At 43.1% G+C, this 21,105-nt stretch overlaps 1 protein-coding gene across 1 annotated transcript in view; it reads right to left on the bottom strand.

The window, feature by feature from the left end:
• The window catches only part of BEND7 (BEN domain containing 7), a gene marked incomplete at its 3' end in the record, with an annotated part of 76,854 nt that overhangs the window by 803 nt on the left and 54,946 nt on the right, over positions 1-21,105 (bottom strand). The window contains exon 7 of the mRNA XM_081099245.1: positions 7,924-8,043. Coding sequence (XP_080955371.1) covers positions 7,924-8,043 — 120 coding nt within the window. The remainder of the gene's footprint in view (positions 1-7,923; positions 8,044-21,105) is intronic.

Below are 21,105 nucleotides of genomic sequence, written 5' to 3'. Positions count from 1 at the left end.
GCTGATGGGCTTGTCTGTCTCCCCAGCATGCTACAGGACAGGTCAAAACATTTCATCATGGCCATCTGCATAACGTCAGCAGTGCTCCTGTCCCAGGGCTGGTGGCCCCGCGGGAAGTTTCCTGCCTGTGTGCATGTGAGGTAGTCAAATGAGGGCTGCATTTGTATCACCTTGTAGTGCTCAGTTGGGAAGCAAGCTAGTCCTATGTTCTTGTGTTTTGTTGCTGTTGCTTTAAACACAATCAGGGCTCAAAGATTTCCACTCTTCTCCACTCTCTCTCATCTTGTCCTCTGACGGGACACACTGACTCAGTAACCCACTGTCTGCTGACCCGCCCAATCCACCACAAAGAGAAAACACTGAGAAGAGAAAGACCAGTCAAGACCAATTTTGTTTGGAAAAAAGTAGAAACCCCTAAAAATTATGTTGTACATGAATACTTAACAACAAAAACATTCAAGTGAAGCAATAAGACAAATGGTAAGAATAAAATTTTGTATATAGATTTATAGATAAAATACAGGACAAATTAAAATATTAGTAGTGTTTCTCTTAATGAAAGGCTTATAAGTATTTAAAATTTTGTTCTTTGGGTTTTTACAATTATTCTGTATATTTAAAAAATAAACAATAGTTATTTTTATATTTAGAAGATATTATTTTCTTCTAATTAGTTTGATTGGATTTGATAGATGAACTACATGATAATTTTTTCATTGTCTAGGACTAAAAATTTTTTAAAGTATATTTTTATTGATTTCAGAAAGGAAAAGGGAGAGGGAGAGAGATAGAAACATCAATGATGAGAGAGAGTCATTGATTAGCCGGTCTACATGCCCTGACCAGGAATTGAACTCTGACCTCCTGGTTCATAGGTCGACGCTCAACCATTGAGCAACACTGGGCGGACTCATTGTCTAAGATTTAAAAGATTCTCCAGCAATAATAATAATAGCAATGCTAGCCACCATCATTTATTAGATGCTTCCCATTTACTGAGCACTTGACATACACTGAGTCATCAAACCCTTAGAAAAACCCCTCAAGGCAGGTCTGTTATATCCATTTTAACAAATGAGGACGCTGAGACAGAGAAGCCAAGGAATGTACCTACGGTGACACAGCTCGTAAGTGACACTGCCAAGGACTTGACTCAGGTTTATGCTTGGACTCTTAATCTCTTTGCTATTAATCATCCAAACATATATCGCATATATGACTATGAGCTAATTTTTAAATCTTCAAGTTTCAGTTCATTTTATATTTGAGTAACTTTCTCCTCTTTCCATTTAAATTTCTTTTCATTTAGTTATAACAAAAATCGGTTCTAGGTATAAGTTGATCTTCCTTTTGTAATTAAGTTATCTTCACTTTTAAAAAGCAGGCCTATGCAATTATGTGCTTTAGTAAGAACAATATATGTAAAAACATGTATAAGTTGGTATATACCAGCTGCATGAACAGGGCACAGGGTCATGGAGGAAGAACATGACTGTGTTACTCAAATTTAATTATAATATCTGTCAATAACAATGACCTCACCATCTTTCTTTCCTGGTGACAAATTGTAAAATTTGGAAAAGATTGAGAAAGTCCAATAAAAATTTAATAGCAGTGACAGTTTTACTTGTAGAGCTAACACACACACAAAATTGCAATTTCAGCTCTGAGGAAATAATCTAATGAAAATGATAAAAATCCACACCAGGAAAGGAATCATTCCAGTTATAGAAAAAAATTATTACATGTAATGAGAGCCCCAAATGAATTTCTGTTTGGATTCATATAACAACCTTTCAGATCTGCATGGGGCATTTTTTCAAGAGGCAGTTTGAGCCGCCTTCCTCTTTTTTTGTTGTTGTTAAGCCCCACCTGGGGATATTTTTTCCATTGATTTTTAGAGTGAGTGGAAGGGAGGGAGGAAGAAGGGGTAAGAGAGAAAGAGAGAGAGAGAGAGAGAGAGGGAGAGAGAGAGAGAGAGAGAGAGAGAGAGATACCGATGTGGGAGAGACATTGGTTGCCTCTCTCATGCTCCCTGACCAAGGCTGAGGATGGAACCTGCAACCCAGGTACGTGCCCTTGACCAGAAATTGAACCCAACCCTTTTCTGTGCCGGCTGATGCTCTAACCACTGAGAACACTGGCTAGGGCAGTGAAGCTTTCTTAAACAGTGAGCTGATTAGCTTGCCCAGGTGGAGTCTGTATCTAATTCCAGGAATTGCGCCAAATACGATAAAAAAAAAAAAAAAGTTAAAATTGTGGAATATCTGTGAGACACTGTTTGGATTATCATTTGGACCAAAAATAATGAAGACAAAAAGCAGGAGAGCAAGTAATATTTTTGAGAAGCCTCTGAGTTCCTATCAGCATGACAATGGCTCTAGTTCCAATTTGCTGGGGTCCCACTTTTGTGTTGTTTGAGGAGAATGAAGTGTCACAGGATGTGAAGAAATGGGGAGACAAAACCTATTTGGCAGGTCACTGCTGATGTGCTGGTCTGGTCTGTGTGGCAGGGTTGGATTCTGTAGACACCTTCCACATTTTTTTTTAAATCCTCACCTGAGGATATGTTTTGTTTTTTTTTAAAATTGATTTTAGAGTGAGAGGAAGGGAGAGAGAAAGAGAGGAGGAGGAGACAAACATCAGTTGGTTGCCTCCCATACACCCCGACCGGATTGACCTAGAAATCTGGGTATGTGCCCTGACTAGGAATCAAACGGGCAATCTTTAGGTGAACAGGCTGATGCTCCAACCAACTGAGCCACCCAGCCAGGTGGCACCTTCCACTTTTTGGATGCTAACAGAACCTGCTAGAGGGGCAGAAAAGTGCCAAGGTGCTGATCCCCAATATTTAGGCAGATAATCTAAACCTACTGGTCAAAGTGAAAATGTCCAAAATCAAATATGATGAGAACTATGGAGCAGGCCACACAATGTTCTGGGCACGTGCAAGGCTACCCCGGAAGGGAAGGGCTGGGAGCAGTCTATGGTTTGGGACCATTCTGTAGAAGCAGGCATGGGCGTGTGGAAATGAGCCTGTGTCATGTGGTTGAGAAATGTGTTCACTGGTCAGTCTGTTTGTGGGACAGAGAAACAGGAATGGGGAAAAAAGTCCCTACTGTGTGCATGTGTGTTTGTTGGGGGGAAGCGGGGAAGGAAATAGAGACCAGAACTAATAATAATTTGTTTTAGCATCTGAAATAGGAAAAACAGGTGTGTTTATGTATAAAATATATAGTATGGGGAAACAGAATTTAAACGGATCTTCCTATTTCAGTCACGTGGCCCACTGCCAGGAAGGCAGTTTCTGTGTCTCTGAGAAGAGGCCTCTCCAATACACTCAGAAGACACTCGACAGTCTCCCCACCATTTGTCTTCAATGTTTCAGGCCATTCAGGGACTTTTAATCACCTCCAGCCATGGACACATGTTTTGTCCACAAAGCCCCCTCCTTCCTCTCTCTGGGTTCCTCTGCAGCACCCACGTTAGTAACATCAGCATTCTGGACTTACAGTTCTTGTCCCTCAAGCCCGCAAGGAGCTCCAAGCATTTCTCCCATTTTCCATTTACCCTACCAGCCCATGTGAGACAAGAAGGGACCTGCATGCTTCTGTGGATTCTGAGGGGAGGAATGTGCTAGCCCACCTCAGACTAGAAGCTGGTGGCACCGCTGGGGTGGTGTGTGGAGAACCAAACGCTAGCTGTTCTTGCTACTTTGGCCCTTTGCCTTTCCTTTGGGCTGAGTATTAAATTTAAGTCTCTTCACTATGACACCTTTAGATCTCTCTCAAACCTGAATATTAAAGTTAGTGTCCCTCTTAGGGGGATCAACAATTATCCCCTGTAAATCAATAGACAAATGGAAGTTCTTACATACCCAACAGTCAAGATTGCCAAGGCAGGATTTAGGCAACACAAGACCAACTTAATACTAGCAACCACACTGCTCAGGCTACATACTTGAAATCTGATTTGGGATATAAAACAGAAGAGACACAGCACTCAATATGGTATTAGTGCTTAAGCATTACTTACTGTGTAAAATGATTGAGCAATTATCTTTGATAACACTTGTCATTTACTGTAAAACATTTTTTTTCACCCCAATCCTTTCCTGGAGCCTGAAATCTAAAGGGGCTAAAGTAATACAAAGAGCCTGCCTGTTGTGGCTTAGTGATTGAGCACCGACCTATGAAGCAGAAGGTCACAGTTCGATTCCCAAATGGGGCACATGCCTGGGTTGCAGGCTCAATTCCCAGTGGGGGGCATGCGGGAGTCAGCCGATTGATGTTTCTCTCTCATCAATGCTTCTATCGCTCCCTCACCCTTCCTCTTTCTGAGATCAATAAAAATATTAAAAAAAAAAATAAAGTAATACAAGAGGCTTTGTGAGGTGGCCAAGGCGGAGGCTGGGCCTTTAGCATAAGAAAGCATAGGAGACCCTGCTGACAGCAGTGAATAGAGTGTCACTCAGTTAACCTGCCCTGAGTGAGGTCAGGCACCAAGACACAAGACTCAGCCTTTGGGGGAGGAAAGGAGAAGAGAGGAAATTAGGAGGGAACTACGAAGATGGGGGTGCAGAGAAGGAAATAAGATAAAGGGCTTGGGGAGGAGGAAGAAAGGGCACTCTGGGACAACCATGTGAGCGGCCACAGGCATACCCTAAGGGGCCCTAAGGATCTTGTTCCGGAGAACAGAGCTCAGGGATGGTGCTGCCCTGTGGGTTTTGGGGTATTTGAACCTCAAGGAAGAAACTGATGAAAGAACATTCTCTAGGTTCTCACAGGAACTAGATGAGCTAAACAGTAAGACTTTTTGCTGTGGACTATTTTTCCTTCTTTTCCACGGATTGATCCGCTGGTTCATTTGTTGGTTCCACGCTGCCACACAATGTTTGGAACAGAAACATGACTCAGAAGCCATCTGTGCTCCAGAGGCTCTCATGGTCACTGGAACAAACAGGTGGGTGACTCCTCCGGTGGCAGAAGACTAAAGTGCTGCACTGCCTATGAAGGCTCCAGGAGGAAGAACCTGATGCTATGACAGGCAGAGGGAAAGCGTGAGCTGGAAAACCTAGCATATTTCAGAACAGGGAGAGTCTGCAGATGAGGCTGGTGAGGGGGTTGGGGCTGACTATGAAGAGCCTTGCCTGCCACACTGAGGGCAGGGGGTGGTATGTAGAAGGGGATTTGACTCCGGGGGACAGGGAACCAGGAGAAGTATTTAGTTGGGGCAGGTAAGATCAGATTTCATTAGCTGAGGCCGAGAATGAAGTCTGGGGTCTCGGGCCATGGCCATGTCTGCGGCTGCACACCGGAGAGCCACTGATGACGGGACAGTTCGAGTCAGGAGTGAGGATTTAGAATGGGAAAGTAAGAAGGGCAGGAATTTGGGAATGCTGGCTTTAGGAGACGGGTGACGGAGAGGCAGTGGAGACCGAAGGCATTGCCAGAAAACGTGGAGGAGAAACAAAGAGAATGAAGTCATAGAATCCAAGGGAAGAGAGCTTCAGGAAGGATGGGGTTCCACAGAGTAGAAATCAACATGGAGGTTGTCGGAGTGTTAACATAAAGAGAGTGAAATCTGTCGCTGGGATGTGACTGCAGCAAGAGCTCACCTAGAGGACGAGGCCAGAGGGCAAAGTGCAATGGATTCTAAAGTGAACTGGGATGGGGGAGCCCACTCAGGGATGCAAATCTATTTGGAAGAATTCTGACCAACAATGCGAGGAGAAAGCGAAGGTAGTGGTTTTAAGAAATGGCCAGGATAAGGGAGTTGTTTTGCTTTTGGTTGGCAACGGGAAGGAAGATAAGGTCACGAGCATTTTTTGTGTGATTGTGTGTCAGTTCTCTGTTACTGGCAATAATTACATTGTCTTATTCTATCTCTGAAAACACCCCTGAGATAGCTGTTAGCCTTGTTATATAAATGAAGGATGCAGGCCTGCTAGAGGTTGAAAAATTTGTCCAAAAGTCCCAGGAATTTGTAAATGGCAGCTCAGAGCTAGGAGTTCACTCTATCACGCTCTGTGATGAGTTGTAGTGAAGGAGAAGAAGGCAGGGAGCACTGAGAGGCAGGGAGGATGACCAGGTCATTTATCCAAGTCCGGAACCTTTGACTTTATTAATAATGACGCTGGGACAGCAGTGGTAAAGCAACGCTGCTCAGGCACGGCAGGCTGCTGGTCCCCACCCGGGATGCCAGGGGCCACGGGTTAGGACTCCTCAGCGACCTCCACCGCTCCCAGGCCCTGCCGTGTATGACGCAGACAATCTCAGAGAAGATACACTAGCTTCCTTTGTAAAGACATTCGTGTACAACATGTGTCTGAGCCTCCCAACTCTGAGGCAGGCTTTATTTGTATGTCCACTTCATGAGAGGGACACTGAGGATTAGAAAGAGGGGGTGACGTGCCCAAGTCCCAGAGCTGGTAAAGAGCAGCCGTAACACTCGAAACCAAATCTTCTCCTATTATGACTTATTACCTGATATGATAATACATATTTTACCAATTAAAAATATTAGTTGTCATAGCACTTTCACAGGTGCTCCCCAGGCAGTGGGCCAGGATTTGGTAGCTGGTGCTGAAAGAAAACCCTTGAGTGCATCCTTTTCCGGGGACTGTGCCAGGGGTAGCTGTCACTCAATGGCACAGAGGAAAAAACCTAGTAGTCTATTGCTCTTTATAAAAAGAGCATCAATTAAATATAAAAGGAAAAGATGATGGGGAGATTTTTAATAAAAAAATCATCCAAAGCTACATATTTTCTTTGTCAGACATGACCTTGGGACCTAGAGCTTTGTAAATTGCTGATATAACTCTATCATAGGTAGGTCAGGGGATGCTCAGGTGGAGCTTACATACAGAGGTGACCCTACAGCTGAACATTTTAGAGTCCTAGTAGCGACTTTCAGAGAAAAGAGCTGTAAGGTTTTCATACTGAAAACCACTTGGTCCCTTGGTGCCCGTGTCTCGTGATGCTGCCAGGGTCTTCCCAGCCTGTGCCAGGAGCTCTCCCCTAGGCTGTCAGCTGTGCTCCACCGGCAGGTCACAGTGACTACCACTCACTGTGAGTTCACATACTTTAGGGTCGGTTAGTGACACGGCCTCATGCACTGTCCTGCTTTCTCATGAGTCCCATGCCACCCAAGCCTGTGACATGTCAGCACTTCAGGTCTGTCTCCCAGACTCTCACACTCGAGCCCCAGAGCACAGGTGGCTCTGAGCAGGGCAGACACTGAAGTTTGATCAGGATTAAAAAAATAGAGAGAGAGAAGTTTGCGACCTCCTGAGATGATTATTTTTACGTGATAGCAGAAAACTGACCTCAAAGGGACTCTTCACTGCTAAACTGGCCGACTGTCAATGGGGAGGTTGAGACTTCAAATGACTGAATAGTCATAATTCAACTTGTGTTCACTTTTCCTGGAAGAAATTCCAGAATCACCAAGCCCAGATTTAAAAAAAAATGTTTAAATAAATAAATATTTGATTTAAAATCTCTATTTCATGGTGTTCCAGGTGGAATGATTACTGTTATTTTTTTTACCTTAAACAAATAGTACATTTTATCAAGTTAGGCAGATTCAAACAAACAAAAATCAATGGGCAATGGAAGCAAATCACAACAGAGATCCACTTTCCTCCATAAGAATGTAAGCCCACAGATGAGGTTAGCAATCTTTTTCCTTTGTACTATTCAAAGTGAATGGCCTGACATATTTTCACTATTTAATCTTCAGGTGAGTTTCAAAACTCATTTGAATAAGACTTTAAAAAACAAAACCATAGCATGTTTATGTAGCGCATCTCCTTCAAAAGACAAGAGACGGCGGAGCACCCGAGAGCAGAGCTTGCACTGTGCAATGCCTGGGAATTCAATAAAGGGCTTCTGCAATTATTTTCCTGCAGCGCATTCATACCTGAGCCTCTTTTTAACCTTCTTCTGGCCAGTTTAATCTGATCCTGTAGAATCTGCACCCAGTCTCTCGGGCCAGGCAGCTTATCCACATGATTAGCAGTACAGTACTTTTCTGTGAAGACTGAAAGAAAATGTGAAATATTGTTAAATGCTTCAACAAATAAAACAGGCAGAGATCCAAAACAGAAATGTATCCCAAGAAGAAAAAACATTATATATATATATGCTAAAAGACATGGATGGGTTCTGCACTAGATAGCTTCACTATCCATATGACATCCCTGTGGTGGGGGTGGAGCCTGGCAGGGCCCTGACGCTATAAAATGTACTGGGCTTCAAAATGAAACCAGCTCTGCATAGTGAGGAGTTTTTATGGAAAGTGCCTTATGGAAAGTGCATGTCCCTGTATATATGTCTTATGAGCAGAGAAAATGCTTCCTATGGATCCTCTGGCCCCATGACAAAATTCAACAACTGTATTAAAATATTTCACTTTTTAATTAATTCAAAATCTTATGCAAAATTACACAAAAAAGATGATGTTCTCATGGTTATTCCTACTAAATCAGTTCTCAGAATAAATAGAATGTAATTGTTTCTTTTTAATACATTTTTATTGATTTCAGAGAGATGAGGGAGAGGTAGAGACAGAAACACCAATGAGAGAGAAACATCAATACTGGGGAATCGAGCCTGTGACCTCCCGGCACCAGGGCAGACGCTCAGCCTACTGAGCAACACCGGCTGGCGGAATGCAGTTGTCTCTTAATGAAAGTTCCAATTCTATGTGGAGGCTACTCTTGCAATATTCTACTGGCTTCTAGGAAAGAGCTATCTATTAAGCACAAAAGGAACTATGGAGTCATAGGACAGGACAAAAGGGAGGCCAGACATTATCTTAACCTGCCCAGTGTGTGACTGCACAGGCAGGAGCTGGGGTGGATGCTGCTGCTCCGCACGTCATTCCTGAGCGCTTCCCAACATGCTCTCCTCTCTGTAGGTCACGACCAAGTATGCACTCACAGCACACTGCCCGCTTGGTATTTAAAATATCTGGCCCGGCTGGCATGGCTCAGTGGTTGACCTATGAACTAGGAGGTCACCATTTGATTCCTGGTCGGGGCATGTGCCTGGCTTGAGGGCTCAATCCTCAGTGTTGGGCATGCAGAAGGCAGCCGATCAATGATTCTCTCTCATTATTGATGTTTCTATCTCTCTCCCTCTCCCTTCCTCTCTGAAATCAATAAATACATATTTAAAATGTTGGTCATTTTAATGTTTTAAAGGCTTCTTTTAAAAAGAAATGACAAAGGAAAATGTTGATAGACTCAACTACTCTGTAAAACTATAAAATTTCTATTGAATAGAAAATAAACATTACATTAGAATGAGAAAAGCTAATTGCACTAAATGTGACTGAAAAGGTTCAATATCTACCACTATATAAAGCACTCACTCAAATAAAAGAGCAATTTCAAAAGACTCTATAGATAACGAACAGTTATTTAGAAAAAAACATCAGGAAAAATGTTTAACAAATATGTAAGCCCCCAAATTGCAAAATGCATTTTATACCTACTAAGTGAGAAGAGCAATGTTAAAAAGCTAATACTTAATATTGATAAAATTGTGGGGGCCTGGCATATTCAAACATCACTGTTAGCATAAGCTGGCAAAACCCTTTTGGGAAATAAGATGGTAATATATAATGAGAGGCATAAAACTTTTACACCTTTGCATTGGAAATCTTACTCCTAGAAATTTATCCTAAGAAAATAATTTGAAAGAAAGAAAAAATCCACACACAAATGTAAAGAACCCAGTCATGCGGGAGGAGCTGGGTGGCAGCGGGAGGATGGATCAGGGAGTGAGAGGAGGGTCCTTTTTTTTTTTTTTTTTTTAAAATATATTTTATTGATTTTTTACAGAGAGGAAGGGAGAGAGATAGAGAGTTAGAAACATCGATGAGAGAGAATCATCGATCAGCTGCCTCCTGCACATCTCCTACTGGGGATATGCCCGCAACCCAGGTACATGCCCTTGACCGGAATCGAACCTGGGACCTCTCAGTCCGCAGGCCGACGCTCTATCCACTGAGCCAAACCGGTTTCGGCGAGGAGGGTCCCTTTGAGGAAGCTACTGCAGCAGCTGAGTTGGGGCCGTGTGAGTAAAGGTGGACAGGTGACCAGAACTGTATATAGAACAGGCATTTCTGCTCAATCACATGGCCTGGGAACTATAGAAGAAAGGGAGGTTTGTGGGGGCAGAGGCAGATGTATTAGGCTTGGTTTGGGACATGTTGAGTTTGGGTACCCTTCCCTACACAGAAGCCTACAGTTCATTTGGAAGGGTCCAGGCTGGTACCAGTTTGACAGGCACAAACATACAAGTGGTAGTTAAAATGAGAGAAAAAGCATTGAGTAGGGAGAGCCTGTGGAGTGAACAGAGCGCTGGGCCACGCACAGAGCCAGCGAGAACCCCGATGGTTGAATGGAGATTAAGGCGCAGGAGTCCATGAAGGAACCCAGGGTGGGCCAGAGTCTGGAGACCCAGGAGGGGTCCTGTAAAGCCAGCGAGTGGTGCTGATGGAGGAGGACCCACAGTTTAAGTGCAGAGGAAGGGCCAGGAAGGGAGGTTTGGAAAGTGTCCACTGAAGGTCATAAGGAGTGGTGGGGTGGCCACAGAGGACACTCTCAAAAAACTGGGTTCATTTGGAGGAAGGAAGAGAAGAAGGGCTGCCAGGGGAGGAGGGCTGAGGGCCGGGAAACCTGGGCATGTTTGCAGGCTGATGGAAACAGCAATGTTGTGCGGGAAGACAGGAGCCAGGAAAAAGGGGGCAATAAAAGGGGACGGGTCAGGCTAGAAATGGAGGGTCGCCCTCGAACAGGAGGGGCTTCTTCCTCTGACCCCAGAGGAAGGGAAGACAGGCAGGTTGAGAAATGGTTACAGGCTGGAGTAATCACTCCCAGACCTCCTTGCATGTACGGTGAGGGGAATGGAGAGTGTGGGGAAAGTCTGGGATTGCCTTTGAGAAGAACAGAAGTAGGAAAGCAGCAGACTGACAATGGGAGGACACCAAGCAGGCCTGTGGTGTGGGCAACAACCTGTAGGGGCAGGCTGTTTTTCCCAGGGCACTTTGCAGCTCCTCCTTGGGAGCGGAGCCCCTGGATGGTAAGGCTGCTCTTGGGTCAGAGCCCAGCTGGATAGCCTTGGCAGAAGGCCAGGGATACAAAGCACTTGAAGATGTGCTGCCACCTGGAATGAATGACCTCAACTTTCCTCACTTCCCCTTCCTGCGCAAATCTGGGAAAGAAACGAGGCCAGAAAAAGGCTCACAGACTTAGAAGAGACCATGGAATGGAATTATCAACAGGGTTGGCAGGAGGTGGCGTGGAGTAAGGGCAACTGGGAGTGCGGTGCTGGAGTGTAAGTGGGGCAGCGAGCAGTTCCGGATGAGAATGCTAAGGTGTGCTCACGGGTGGGGCTGAAACGTAGTAGAGGTGAACGTCACTGTGGATGAGGTCTGGATACTACTGGCTGGGGGTCAGATGGACCTTTCACGTGAACAGTGAAGTTATCGAAGATGGCAGGGCGACAGGGAGTGTGAGGAAGATATGTAGCTGTGGTAAGAACCTCAGAGGAAAGGACCCAGCCCAGCCCAACTGAGTCGAGGAGGAGTGATGGTTAGGAAGCAGAATTAAGGACCAGGGAAAGTATCACCCAGGCTGCCTGGTGTATGATATGTGGGATGGGAGATACACAGAAGGAACAGTACCTCGGGGGTGGGGTTTGCTTTTGAATCTCCCACACCGGGTTATAGACACCTCAGGGTCTTCACTGAGTTTGGTCCCCCACAGCACCTACAACAGTGCTTAGTACTAAGAACGCAATAAACATCTGATTTGTATTTAGCACCCTATTCGTTTATATGAAAGTGTGTAGCACCGAAATAACTGAATACATTGTCTTAGCAGATAAACATCTCCCCCCTTGTAATATCATTTATATAATTAATTTCCATAGCAACCCCTCTTTCCTTAGATTGTGAAATGCAGGGTGTCCAAATTAGCACCCATTAGAAAGTAGTGGCTCCAAATGAACAAAGTAGATTTGGGTTATGCCCACATCAAAACGACTCTCAGCCACTACGTGTGTCAACAACCAGGGTTAGGAGGACCAGAGGGAAACCTGGAGTGCTTCTCCCATGCTGTGAGGAGCTTCCAATAGATCTTTTCAATCTAACCTTGAGCTCAGGTATTCTGTCATTCCTAGAAAGGCAACCATTTCTGGTTGTTTTTTCTCTTTTCAGTAAAAACCCATCTAGTTTCAATAAAAAACAACAACCAGGAATTCTCTGCCTCCTGTGCCTGTGTCTGAGATCACTGAAGGCACAGCACAGGCTTCTTGAAAAACACCTGCACAACAAATATTTCCACTGGGTCTATTACCGACATCCTATTTCTTGGGTTACATTCACACTTAAAAGCGACTTTTAACTAGGACCTATCTGCCGGAGACGAAATCCTATTCTGTTGCAAGTGCAGATGAAGCCTTAGGCCAAAATATTGTGATTGTATTGACCTGAAATCGCTCAATATGCTATGTGAATAGCAGTATCGAGTAAGCAGAATACATTTTTGCTATCTGATTCTATAGCTAAAGGTCAAGCTATTATCCTGGTAACAGTTCCATTAGGAGTAATGATGTGAAAAGAGGTATTGCATTAATGTACTGGGGTTCCTACTATGTTAATAGTGGCTCATTAAGAATCATAGAACATTTTGCATTCATCCTTAGAATGCAATAGGTCCTAAAAAGAAATTTTTTTCCTTTTCTATTTTACATATTAAGGGGAAGCAAGAGCTAATTTCAAACAAGTCCGAGTAATCTGAACAAGTGGATGAAGGCCAACAATTAAACTAAAAAGAGTTAAAGCATCTACTCTGCTTAATATAATTTGAGGTCCCAAGGCATAAAGAGTATGTTAAATCACTGGAGAAATGACAAATGTTCAATTTGATCTGTACATGAATAATGACTTTTCTCAGATGTTTGCATTCAGTTGAGCCGTGCTCTTTAATTGTCTATAAATAATGAACAGGCTAGTGGTGGCTGAGCAGATCCTTCCCTCCCTAGGACTGTGGCATTTAACATAATCATCAATGAACACAGCAGAGAGTGGCGTGTCTGCATGCAACACGCTGAGAACAGAGCAGACTGGCCGGGTTCCCCCAACAGCTGTGTGTTCACACCGTTCCTTGAGGACTCTATCGGATTTGTCTGGCTCTCTATGCTGGGAAAAGCAGAATATGGTATGGATTTTTAAAGGGTGTCATTGGATCATACAGACATTTAAAGGAGCAGGAGTAGACAGCAGAGCTTTAATGTCACTGTGAAATCCTCTAATAAGGCAAAAACTCTGGCCAGAGTGAGTGCCCAACTTCTGATCTGATGACTCAGTTTTAACTTCCGGTCAAACAGACAAGTGAAAGTCAGGTTGCCATCAGGCAGAACTGAAAGCGGGGTCGTCGTAAGATCAGCTGAAGTCCCAGAGCTTGAGGGGGACTAGGGATGAGTGAGAAAGATCTGTCCGCAGTAGAGTCCTGTGGCTGGGGTGAGCGGAGGAGAGGGAACCCTGGGACCAGCCCACAGACGGAGGAGGGGAAGACTAGGCTCCCTACAGGCACTTGGTTTCCATCTCCTCGCATGGAGGGCATGGAAAACCGCACCCCTCCCACACCTCCCTCTGCCCTTGTACTCTTTTAAAGCTGTCTTTTGAAAGGTCCCCTAAGCCAAGCACTTTATATCTATCTCATTTAATCCTCACAGTAACCCGATGGAGGAGGTATTGTGATCCCATATGACTGATGAAAACATCAAGGTAGAGCAGGTTACATAACCGGCCCAAGATGGCACAGCTAATAGGAGCTATTTTCCACATAAATGAAATATTAATTTTATGTTGCAAATAAGCACACAGATTCTGTAAAAGAAAAATGATTGAATTCTAAATATAAGCAAATCAATAGCTAAGGTAATACTTGCATGTGAAAGAAAGCTGTGAACACTGGTGTGACTTTCGACTGCATGAGACAGAGCGTGGCAGACAATGAGCGAAGACGGGCCTCCCCTCCAACTAACGGGGCAGGGCCTGTAGCAAGGAAGGCAGAGGGATGCTGTGTGGGTATTTTCAGCTTGAGATGACGACTCTGGTCTAAATTTTATACGGTTCTAATAGAGTATATATTTCCTTTGATGATATCATGGTGCTTCATTCCCCTATTTCATGGTTAGAGCTGAAACCTATAAATTACAGGCTTGACATCCATTTCAATAATTTATTAAAATTACAATGAGCCTGGCACTCCAGGGACCAGGAGAGAGAGGAAAGAATTAGAATAAGTCTGGCTCCAGTGCAAAGCCTTAATGTGCTCCATACCTTGGTGCAATTGTTACCGACGTAGGGACTGGCCCTCAGCTGTGAGGTTTCAGAACTCGGACTTTATCAGAGCAGCAGGGGCTCAAGCCTAGAAACCAGCTCACAACAACTAAACCTGCAGGAGATCGATAAATAAACTAGGATGACAATTAATTAATGTGGAATGGGGTTATCTTTCTAGCATCTGAAACATTGAATATCATCACCTAGTTCTCCCACTTTTTGGAATCAAGGTGCTGGAAGGAAGAACTTAGCAGGTTGCTTGGTGAGAATCAGAGGTTGCCAAATGGTGTGGGGCTGCCCACGCTCAAGGGTGCCTCTGGGAAACTGCCCATCCCTGGTCCTGCTGCCATCTGGGCAGGAATGTTTCACACCAGTGCCCTCCAAGCCAGAGCGTGACTGCAGCGAGAGGATGGGCAGGAGAGCTGTGGCGGGGTGCCGTGAGCAGCCCCGACACCTTGTGCAAACCAAGACTCTGAGGAGGCAGAAGCAAAGCGGAGGGAGCCAGCTGGGAGGAGGGGGTGAGGCAGCCGTGCCAAGAGCAGCAGGGAGCCAGGGGGACTGAGGCCGGGTGGTGAGGCAGGGCGCAGAGCATAGGCAGGCCTGTGAGCCGCCTCCATGCCTGCGGTTTCCATGTCAGCCTCACAGACTTCCCGCTTCCTAAGGGAACCTGAGTGACACCCTGCTTCTTGAAGAGAGCATTTTACAGGGGTTGAAGTATAGCCTGATTAATTTTTTTTTAAGCCTGATTCTTATTCCAGCATCGATGGCCTATCAGTGACCACCACTCTAATGCCCGGCCCTCTGGTACCGAGAGGGCACCGACAAGTCCCTGTGCTTTCCGGCGGCCGGCCTCTGTGCACACAGATCTTCAGGGCACATCCTGAGACACAGTCTCAAATGATCTGTTGAGGTGCAATTACTTCAGTGTATGGTTTATCTCACCTGTCTGTGTTGTTCTCATTAAGAGCAATGCCAGTGGATGATGTTTCCTGACCTCATACAGAGACTGGGGTGCTTCACAGCTAGCACCTAAACCCTATTTTCTTATTATAAAACAACATGCATTCATTCGAGAATATCTACCCAGCACCCAGCAGACTATGCCAGGCACCAGTGAACAGACAGTCCCTGTCCTCAAAAGACTTGGAGTGAAATGGAGGATGAAGGCAAATGAAGTCCAGAGGAGTGCAAAGTGAAGCTGCTATTATCGAAGTGGGTACGGGACACACAGAGCAGGGCCCGAGGCCACTCCTGGTGGGGGTGGCGTGTGGGGAAAGCTGTTGGATAAAGTTGTGGCTCAGCTGAAAGCCAAGGAAGAGGGGAGGTGAGATGAAGAGTGGGAGAGGAGAAGGACGTCCTGGGGTGCAGTTGCCGTGAGGGGGTACGGAGAGAGGCAGTCTCAATAGCTGGAAAGCTTAGGTTCCTACCCCTGCAAGGGGAGAGAGGAGGTCCTGGGCCTGTGTGGGGAGGTTAAACCAAGGCCTCTATATGAGCCGAGAGCCTGGAGAGGATGCACCCCAGTGGAAAGGGAACTATCTACCCACCAGTACAAGGAGCTCTGTCTAGTCTCTGGGGGAGGAAGAGTTTCCTTGGAAAATTCTAATGCTTGGCCTGGACCTCGCGTAGGTTTGGAATCTGAAATTAAATACCCTACATAAATGAACATAAGCAGTGCTGTTGATAGCTCTGGGCTCCAGACAAAAGGAAATGCAGAATTTCTTCTACAAACTGGGCCCCAACAGTTTCTCATGGAAGCAAAACAAACACAGGCCCACAGCAGATGAACTCATAAGTGAAAATAGTGCAACACATAATGAAAAAATCAGCTATAAGCAAGAGTCAGCCAACCCAAGAAAATCAGGATTAAACCCCCAATAACTTAAGGCAATGGAATTACAAAGTATGTTTAAAATGATGAAAGATATTAAAGAACTTAGGTCATTAAGAAAACAATGAGGCTTATTTAAAAGAGAACTTATAGAAATTAAAAATATAGTAACTGAACTTTAAAAAGTCAAAGAACAGGTTAGTCAATAAATTAATATCAATGAATAGAAAAGGGAGAGAGATCTGAAGAATTACCCAGAATGTAGTACCAAGAGATGAAGAGATGGGAAATATAACAAACAAATTAAGAGACATGAAAGATGGAATAAAAATGTCCAGTTAACACTAATGGATGTTTCAAGGGAGCAAAATAATGGAGGAAGGCAAAATCTGAAGAGATAGTAGATGAAAAATTACCAGAATAGGTAAGTCATGAACCCTTGGTTTCAAGAAGCACAACAACCAAGCAGATTAATAAAAATGAAGATACATCCAAACGTAAAATAAAGAAACCGGAGAATGCCAAAGGCAGAGAAGTCTTAAAGGCAACTACATAGAAAAAACAGATGATCTACAAAAGGACAACAGACTGCTAGATTCACAACAGCAACAAAATCCAGAAAACAGTGGAATATTTTCAAATTGCTCTGAAAAAAGTCCTCAGTCTAGAATTACCCAACTAAACTCCACATCACTCAATAGTGAGGGTGAAATAAAGAAGTTTTCAGGACAAAAATGGAAAGAATATACCACAGAGACCCTCATTCAAATAATTACTACAAGCTGTACTGAGGGAAAAGAAAACTAAAGTAGAGGAAGCATCTGGAGGCTGGAGAGAAGAAAGGAGGACATGACCTATAAGATATTAAGAATTATTACAGTGCCAAACTCATGAAAACTGTGTAGTATTGGCTGAGTTAGGTTAACAGACCAAGTGTTAAAATGTGAAATGGGAGCTCAATATATGACAGAAGTGAAATTAAAATTCATGTAAAAAAAAAAGGGATGGTGTTAGAATGATCAACTACCCACAAAGAAACGTATATTAATCCTCCCCTCACAGTTTATGCAAAAGTAATAAACGATAAAACTTTAAAATTTAAGAGAATACCATTATATAATTGGGGTAGGGAGACTTTCTTAAAACAAGCACAAAAAAATCACAAAGCATAAAATAATCTGGCTTTTACACTGAACTTTGGTATGAAAAACAGATATGATATGCAAAGTTTTCACAAATTGAAAAACAAGAAAAAATGTTAGCAACATGAATAACTGAAAAAATAATTTATATAAATCAATAAGAAAACAAAAATCTAATGGAAAAATTGGAAAAGGGTAGAAATTCACAGAGGAAACTAACCAAATAGTAATAAATATGAAATAATACTCAACTTCATTAATAATCAGGGAACCCACCACTGAGGTGCCATCTGATATGATACTAGATTGGCAAACATTAAAGTTTGTTAACACCAGATGTTGGCAAGAATGAGGAAAAGTAGGATTTCTTATACATTGCTGGTGAGTGATGAACGATATTGGTCACTTTAGAGAGCCATTGGCAATGCTTACTGAAGCCGAAGATGCGTGTACCCTGTGGCTCAGTTCCACTCCCCGGTGTGTCCCCTGGAGGTTGTCACACCTGAGCCCAGCAGACACGAAGATGACTGCACTGCTGCCACAGGTGATTGTGAAAAAGAAGAGGCAACCTAACTCTCTTCACAGAAGACTGGAGAAAGAAACTGCTTTATTTGTATGAATAAATCTTGATTAAAAGGACACAAAGTTGCAAAAATACAGCATGAAAATATGTATGTAAATTTATAAATTTACAAAATAATAGTAAATGTGATTTATATTTAGTGAAATAGAAAAATACAAATGGGAAAGTTTCACATCGACTTCAGGTTACTCTGGAGCAGGAAGGAGAAAGAGAAAGAGAAAGGGAGTAGATGGTACAGGAACATTTTGATTCTTACCCAAAACAACAACAACTACAAAGGAAGGTGGGTATGAAGCAAATACAACATCTGTTTTAAATCCCAGTGGTAAAGTGGAGAGAAAAATGCATCTTGGAAAATGTCTCCAACATACTCAAAATGAAGAGGAATATAATTTCCACTTCTGACCTAAAGATGACTGCTTACGGGAACAAGTGTCATTCTTCAACTAATGTCTGAACAAATCAGGAAATTTCTCCTAGGATGATGCTGTGAAAATGTTGATACTGACCAGATGTCAAGTACATGTCTTACATACACTCTCTGCTAGGACACGCACCAAGAGCTATCTTTAAAAGAGAGCTGGGGTGAGAAGGGTGAAGACATGAGCCATCATCCTTCAGGTCTCACCTGAAATGTGACCTTTGGAGTCAAGGTCTCCCTGAGTTTGTTAACCAGTGGTTTTTAAATAATAACATCTACTGATGATCTTGACCATAAACTCAGATGTGTGGTTCGTGAAAGAAGAAACCTGAGAAACTTTTTCTCTGCTGTGTCTTGACTTGAAAGGATGGAAGAAAGAATTTCTTTGGTAAACAGCCACAGGTCTTGAAATATACGGAGCCCTAAAGTTCATTTCAGGTTTGCTTTAACATTAGGATTTAACAGAATTCATCAATGAATGCACCTAAACTGAAATCTTTAAATTAAAAGGAAAGGAAATACAGCAATACACAGAAGAGTGTACTTATTGATGAAATTAGAATACCCTACTGAGTTATGTATGCAGAAAGGCTGCAGGGCAGTCAGCTGGTCAAGCTGAGTAAAAGTTGACCATGATGGCCATTGAGTAAAAGCTGACCATGATGGCCATCGAGTACAAGTGCCGATCCTTGGACGGGGCTGTCACTTCCAGTTGGTTGTGGTAATGAAAAAGGCCCTAAAGATCCATAAAATTGATTCCTAGTCATATTTATTTCATTCTATCGGTTTACTTTTAAGAATCTGGACAAAAATTATTGAACCACAGAATTTCTGAACTGGAAGAGACTTTAAAATTTAGCCAAGCCACCCTGTGATTTTTTTCTTTCCTTTTCTTTCTTTTTTTTTTTTATTTTTTCAAGAGAAGGTAATGTTTCAAGATCTTAAATGGCAGAGCCAGGAGTAAGTCCATATCCTACAATGCTCCTTTCACTGTCCCCAAACTGGTGGGACTTTGAGGTTTGAATGATCTTGTTTAATCACAGAGATTCTCAAGTATTTGAGGCCAGAGTCGTCTGGAGGGAAAGAACAACATCCCTGTCTTCCTTTGTTCGGTTTCTAGTACAATGGCACCTCTGTCTAAAACAAAGTGCCTTCAGTGGTTTCTCAAATTAAATAAAGTTAATTTTAATTTTCAATTTACAAAAGCCCACAGCAGAGCTTATTTATAAGACAGCTACTAGGAGCATGATGGGCACTTTCTTTTGGCCAGATGAGTTACAACATATGGTTGTCTAAATGTTTGGTATATTTCACGGTCATATCCGCTAAATATTAAGATCTGGGCAACAACAAGCTCTGATGTAATGGTGCCTTACTCTTTACCCCCTTTTTTTGGCAAAGAGACATGCTTCAGAGAGTGATAGAAATCCTACTTGGAAGGCATCTTGGACATAGTACAACTCATTTATTTTACAGACCAGTAACTGAGGCTCAAGTGAAATAAAACTGAAAAGACTGGGAATCATCAACTCAAATGGTTATTAGAGACGTGCCATAAACCACACGTGCACTAACGCTTTACAGAGTACATCTGTTTCTATCTGTTCTTTATATAAATGGACGAGAAAGTACTGGGCTTTTCTCTCAGCTTTTAAAGCTAGAGTTTCTTGGTATATGAACTTTCCAAGTCATTCCGTGAGGTACTGAGTTCATCCACTGGCCAGAAGTCTGCAAGCAATAGCCACAGTACCAGAGTAAGCTATGACACAGTCAGGAAGTTCAGGTACCATCCTGTCCCTCACAACCACCCCGATTCAGAGATGGCCAAGGTTGGAAGAATAGATTGATGAGTCAGGAGAGCAGAGGTGGTGATGGGGGTCTTGCCTATGAGAATCAGGTCATCCAGTCAATACACTCATCCCAACCCTGCCACCATCAGGGTGAAGATGCTAAGCGTTGGGAACAGGCTGACGCCGCACAAGGATTTTGTTTTCTGTTCTTTTTTAATGGTGGCAACTCCCTTCTAATTGATATCAACTCTAGGAAAATTTTGGGCTCACATTTTGAATCTGATTATAAAAAAGTTCTTAAACATTTCTTTGATACTCTCTCTTTGAGGTACAAAGTTGCTATGATGACGTTTAAAAAACACAAGGATGGATAAGAACACCAATGTATCAAGAGATGGTAAAAACAGGAAATGGCACATTAAACCTGCTTATGATTTTATTATTGGGTTTAAATAAAAATCCCACAAGGCAATTATTATACTTAACCTTCTGAAGATGATTACCTTCTGAACAAATGCATGATAAACTTCCACATTGTGCACGTTCCTCTTTGATAATTAACAATAATCAATGCTTTTAGAGCCCCCACTGAATACAAATTGGGTTTATATGTGGGTCCCCTTGATAGTATTAATTGTTGAGATCTGTGCCACCTTGAAATGCTGTGCATGACTTGATTTCTGTTGCTGTGGTCTCTTCAAATCTTCAAACTTCTCTTCTGCCTGCTTGATTTCAGCTGCCTTCTTCCAGCTTGTCATGGAGAAGTTGTGTGGCTATCTTGGTATTTGTGTCCTGCATATATCGGTGGAGTGGAGTGGACTTTTGATTTTTAAGAAACCACCTGTTTCAGTGAAGGTAAATTGACTGCTTGATTGCCTCCATCTCTCCTTCTTATATTTATTTAAAATGTTTTTATTGATTTCAGAGAGAGGAAAGGAGAGGGAGAGAGAGAAACATCAATGATGAGAGAGAATCAT

The sequence above is a fragment of the Myotis nattereri genome (genome assembly GCF_964212035.1).
Source record: "Myotis nattereri genome assembly, chromosome: 1".
Lineage (NCBI taxonomy): Eukaryota > Metazoa > Chordata > Mammalia > Chiroptera > Vespertilionidae > Myotis > Myotis nattereri.
The sequence above is the reverse complement of the archived record's forward strand: the minus strand, read 5'-3'. Positions and strand labels throughout refer to the sequence as shown.